This window comes from Lactuca sativa, chromosome 1 (genome assembly GCF_002870075.4).
Source record: "Lactuca sativa cultivar Salinas chromosome 1, Lsat_Salinas_v11, whole genome shotgun sequence".
Classification (NCBI taxonomy): Eukaryota; Viridiplantae; Streptophyta; class Magnoliopsida; order Asterales; family Asteraceae; genus Lactuca; species Lactuca sativa.
The window spans coordinates 53,817,089-53,823,115 of record NC_056623.2 but is presented as its reverse complement, the minus strand read 5'-3'; the positions used below and the strand labels follow the sequence as shown (position 1 = coordinate 53,823,115).

At 31.3% G+C, this 6,027-nt stretch overlaps 1 protein-coding gene across 1 annotated transcript; it reads right to left on the bottom strand.

The window, feature by feature from the left end:
- Window positions 1-3,626: 3,626 nt before the first annotated feature.
- On the bottom strand, window positions 3,627-4,958 carry LOC111915358 (exosome complex component RRP41-like). Its single transcript, XM_023911020.1, has 4 exons — window positions 4,888-4,958; window positions 3,979-4,057; window positions 3,766-3,915; window positions 3,627-3,665 (listed from the first exon to the last, which is right to left on the bottom strand). The coding sequence occupies exons 1-4, from the start codon at window positions 4,956-4,958 to the stop codon at window positions 3,627-3,629; spliced, it is 339 nt and encodes a 112-aa protein (XP_023766788.1).
- Between the last annotated feature and the right edge of the window lie 1,069 nt (window positions 4,959-6,027).

Below are 6,027 nucleotides of genomic sequence, written 5' to 3'. Positions count from 1 at the left end.
TCTTGCCTCGCGCTTTGGTGATATCTCTCCATCAAGTCTAGATGCATCTCATAAGGATACATGTCCTCATAGGACTTTTGGAATTCGGAGTTCATTATGGCCATCATGATGCAATGGACTTTCGTTGCATCACGCTCATGTGTCTCAAACACAGCCATTTCTTCGGGAGTAGCAGTTTCTGGATTGATCTTTTCGAGCTTCTCATTGAGAACATACTCCTTGTCCTCGTAACGCGCGATCGTGCGAATGTATCTTATCCATTCGCTAAAGTTCGATCCATCGAAAGTCACTTTTTGACAAAGGCTCATTAGCGTGAATGAGCAAGCAGCAGCGTTGTTTGCATTAGACATCTACAAATAGAAAGGAATAAAGTTGATTAGAGTTAAGTCCCTAATTAACACCCAAAATGGAAATTTAGAGCTTGGACCCAACAACATTATTTACACATTAGAAAAGGGATACCGTGATCCAACATGCAAATAATTTGGAGGTAAGTGAATGATGATTCACTAATTCTTCAGCATGAAAAAACATAAGCTTAAGTTTTAAATGTATTGATAATTCCTAGATTCTTTGAGATTCATTGAACTTTTCAATGGCATGTTTAAATCTCGATATGCCCCTCTAGTTTGTGACTGGGATACCGAGGATCACAAAGTGGGTGTGAATAACCATGCAAATCTACATGGTGCCTTCATTGTTATAATCACCTATTCGATGTGCCGGTAAACCACGTACGCTGCACCGAACTATGAAAAACAATGAATCTCCCTTTGCCACCTTTGCTTAGAACCAATTAGTGTGCCGGTTAACCACACACGCTCCACTAACATCTAAACAAGGGTGCAAAGTGTAATTTCATGGGATTACATCAATTCACTTTTCCTAAAGTAACTAAGATTGGGAATTTTATAAAATAGTTTAGTTACTTTAAATAGATTCATTATACTTATTAATGAGAAGAGGTTTTCCATATCCTACCCGTTCGGCTAACGACCCTCCACCAGTCAAGCAAGCGGTGGCTGTGAGTGTACACCCATTAAGCGACATTTTATAGGAAGCAACCTTATACCCACCTTATAGATTGACTTCGTGAATGAGGCCTACTAACGGTAAGACTAGCATTTTAATCATACATACATATATATATATATATATATATATATATATATATATATATATTAAGCTTGTAATAATATATTAGTATAGTGTTGAATTTTAAACTTGTAAAATTCTAGGGTTTGAAATTTAAATTATTTAAATTAGACTTTTAATCAAAAAACATAAATTTCAAAACTTGAGGACAAGTTTTATATTTTTCAAAACATAAGGATCAAATAGCAAATAATATAAATCAACTAATTAGATTATCTCAATTTGATCTTATTCAATATTACTTGCAAGACAATCCACCAATTCAATTCAAATAATCAATTATTATCATATAAGGAAATTATTATTCAACTAATTGGTAATTATCTTTTGTTTGGTCAAGAATATACTCATATATATGTTTAAAATCGGATTTTAATGACCCAAAGCAGTTAAGGTAAGTTTCCTCAAGTAAAACAGCAAGAAATCCTGAAACTCCCTCTTTCTGACGCTCGAACTCGCCGAGTTCCCACTATGGACTCGCCGAGTCCACAGTGGACCTCGCCGAGTTCATTAGTCAGAATCACAAAATCAAATTTTTCAAGAAACAAGCAATCAACCAATGCATCAATTCAATAGAAATCAATCAAAGCTCTGATACCACTGATGGGTTTGAGCCACAAGAACTTTCCTATGTGCACATGCAAACCCTAATTGCTTGGATCTAGGTTTCTCTAATTGAACATGCATTGTATCTAAGACTTTCAATACTAGATCTAATGTAAACAATTGATTCTAATCATATGAATTAGGATCTAGAACAATACCTTGGATTACTTGCTTGATACTTCTTCTTCTTGGAGCTTAGAGTCACAATTGTCACTCCTCTGATGATTTACAAACACCAACTAGCAAGAAGATGATCTGAGAGACGGGGAGAGGTGAGAAATCGGCTCTAGGGTTTCCTCAAAGATAGAGTGTCCCATTTCTCCAACCCTAAGGGTCTATTTATACTATGAGCTCCTAGGGTTTCACCTTAAACCCTAATTGGATAACTTAGCCTCAAAGCAATCTAAAGATCCTTCTAGATAAGGCCTTGGACGATTTTTAAGATATCCATATCCTTAAAATCGTCCCTTCCAATATCCATAAGGATTCATAGCCCTAAACACAACTATCACACATTTGACAGTTTATGCCCCTTTATTCAATTAATCTCCTTAAGTCACCAAATTAATTCCTCATTAATTTATGATTTATATCAATCAAATAATATTATTATTCCTTTAACATATTATTCTTATAATACATTAATAATAATAATAATAATAATAATAATAATAATAATAATAATAATAATAATAATAATATCTCTTCTCTCTATATAAATCACCTTGTCAAGTTGCTATGGTGAAGGCAACCCAAAACGACCATGCACAACCGGGTCAAGTACTTACCAAATATAGTTACAGCCTTAAACACTAATCCAACTATTTCTTATACTATAATACTCGTAAATAAATCATAAAAAAAATACTTTTTACTTACTAATCTATAAACACACTAGATCAAGTATTTTATTCCATACAAAATAAAATATAAAAAACAAAAATGCCAAAAAAATTTCAAAGCGCTTTCATGTTTTTTTGTCAAGATTTCTATATTTTCTTCAATTTATCACTTTTCACTTCTTCAATTTTTTCCCAATATTCTTCCAAATCTATAAGAAAATAAAAAAATGATTAATGCAAGAACATTCATAAAAACATATGTATAAATCATGTAAGATTCACATGTGACTGTTTCATATAAGATTCACATGTGATTGTATCTCTTAAGATTTACTTGTGATTTACATTTGAATCACTTGTAATTCATATGTGATTCACTTGTGATTTGCATGTGAATTATATATTATTCATATGTGAATTACATATGACTTACATATAAATCATGTAATTCATATGTGATTTACCTGTGAATCCTGTAATTCATATGTGATTCACTTATTATTTATATAATCACATGTGATTTACATGTGAATCACATGTGATTTACATGTGAATCACATGTGATTTACATGTGAATCACATGTATTTCATATATGATTCGCTTGTGATTTACATGTGAATCACATGTAATTCATATATGATCCACTTATGATTCTCATGTGAATCACATGTGATTTACATGTGAAGCACATGTAACCAGAAGGCTAAAATATCCCCTTATATGTGTTGAAACAAAAAAAATCAGTTACATATATTTACAAAAAAGAAAACTAAAACTTGTTTGATTATTAAATATGTATTATAATTCTTTCACTTGATGTTGTTAATTGCTATCACTTGTGGTTGAATTATGGAAGCAATAGTGGTGTTTATTGATAAACCATGAAACGTCTCTCTCTTCTTTCTTTGAAGCTTTTGGAGGGTTTGTTGAAGGGTTTTTATATGGTTTACAGCCTCATCAACTAGTGTAGACTTGTTTGCCTGGAATACATAGTCAAATAAAAAAGAGTGAGATCAATAAATTTAAGCTTTTGTGCACTCATCAAGACATAGTTCCACTGCCTGTTAATTTATATATCATATTTAACAAATTTGTATCAGTTAAATGATATAAGTAACACTTTAAAACATTAATTACAAAAATGCCATTTTGATGGCATACCTCATGAATCTTTGGGGAAGACCATTCTTCGGTTATTATCAACTGAGTAACCTCATTACGTGAGGGTAAACAAGCAATCATAAGACTACCATTTTGATAATTTTCTTTTTCTGAAACAGGGTCAATCACAAGATTCTTCCCCACACAAGACTTTACAAAAAAAAAAAAAAAGCTTACACAGTCAATCAAAATAACAAGATTATGCATACATACGACAGAAACCGCAGCAACCGAATCAAACATCATAATCCCTACATCTGCTAAAGCAAGAGTGGCACATGAGAAACCCAATCTTCCCAAAGGAATAATAATTTTACCAATGCAGGCAATCTTACATAATCAAAGTTCTTAAATGTGTTCATAACACCATTTGCATCTTCTAGTTCATCAAAACCAATAATCACAGATAAATGGTAATAAATATGTAATATTGATATTAGAAGACATAAGAAATAAGCATAGTGAGAGAAAAGATACTTGAGGTACCATACCTCATTTTAAGGAAACGAAGCTTGTGGCTTCAACAGTAGACAATCCAGTAGAAACAAGTCTTTGAATTAGTTCTATTTTAACAGATGCATGAACCATATTCTTTTCATTCTGTAGCCCATCCCTTGCACAAACTTCCACCATCTTCCATTTGTGTATTTATGATAACTAGAGGAAATAATTGATTTATATTTCCAGATCTTATATCGATTATTGAAAGCATCGTCCTTGATATTCCTTTCAAAAATACATAAGTTGTACATCGCCAATCCAGACCAAAAAATAGTAGAAACTTTAAATTAACCCAAATCCGATCACATAAAACAATCAAAATTCAGAATGGATGAACAAGAAACAAAATTTTAAACAAATCAATGATGCCGTTATCTGTAACAAAAATCAGTAAATAGAGTGAATAACAAAAGTGCGAGATCTAACCATTATCCTTCGAAATCGATAATTGAAATTCGTTACCAAACAAAATCGCGATGGATAACTGGCAGGAGAGAAGATATAGTGATGTGATTGTGTTAGGGTTTGGTTATTCCTGAGCACTATGAGAACAAGTGACAACTCCAAAGTCGATATTTATTTTTCGATCATAGTCGGAGAGCTATGACAAATGCTTTGTACCGGAGACGAGCATCACCGAGAACTCCACCAATTCTGTCAAAGATAATATCACTACCGGTGAGGAATGCCATTGAGGCGGGATGAAGAGAGCCAGAGAGCATAGAAGTTGACGTGATTCAGTTCGATAAAAGGGTATGAATTTTGTTATCCTAAAATGCCCTTGATTCATTTCAAAAACATGCCCCCGTGCCTTTTCTTTCCCACGTATTTACAAAAATGTCATAAAGCATCCTAACCATCGTTTATTTTGATCCAACGATCCTCGATTGGTTCTTTGGAAATTATAGGTTCTCAAATGATTCTTTCTATATATATATATATATATATATATATATATATATATATATATATATATATATATATATATATATATATATATATATATATATATATATATATATAACAATTTCAAATAAGATAAATAAATCAGAAAACAAGACATGTTAAAAAAAATAGAAGAAGAAGAACTTTAGTAACAAAATATATATACAGAAACAAAATCCACTACCTTACAAATTATTAATTATTTGTTTAATAATAACAACAAAATCAGTTTGTTCCTATTAAAATATAACATGTAATAGACATATTTACGTAGTTTAAAAACTCGAGGTATGCTTATCAATTTATGCCTACTTTTTGCTAAAAACGAATCAAATGATGTCCAAAATGAATTCCGTTGGTCTAACTATATTGTATGAATGGTTTAAGTTACAAAGATAGAAACTTATCATGGCATGATTTCAAATTTGGATTTTAATATAAAGACGAGTAGTGTATCTAAAACGTGCCATCAACTTTTCATGATGGACTTTTAATGAAACATGAGACTGATCGTGTATAATTCTCACGTATTAAAAGGTTTCTAATCCAATGGTATCATATGTTGCTTTTCTTTTTAAGATCGATTGTTTAAATTTTGGTTTGAAACATACATGGAATTATGAATAATTTATGAGTATAATATATTTTCCTTTAAAAAACATAGTTCTTGGATATTTTAGATTATCCAAGAGTTTTCAAAACATGTTTAAAGACAACTTTTTCTACAATTAATTCTTATTTGTTTACGACTAATTATCATTTGCTTGATCATTTATAATTTCTCAACATCATTGGAGTGATGTTTAGTGGAGAAAT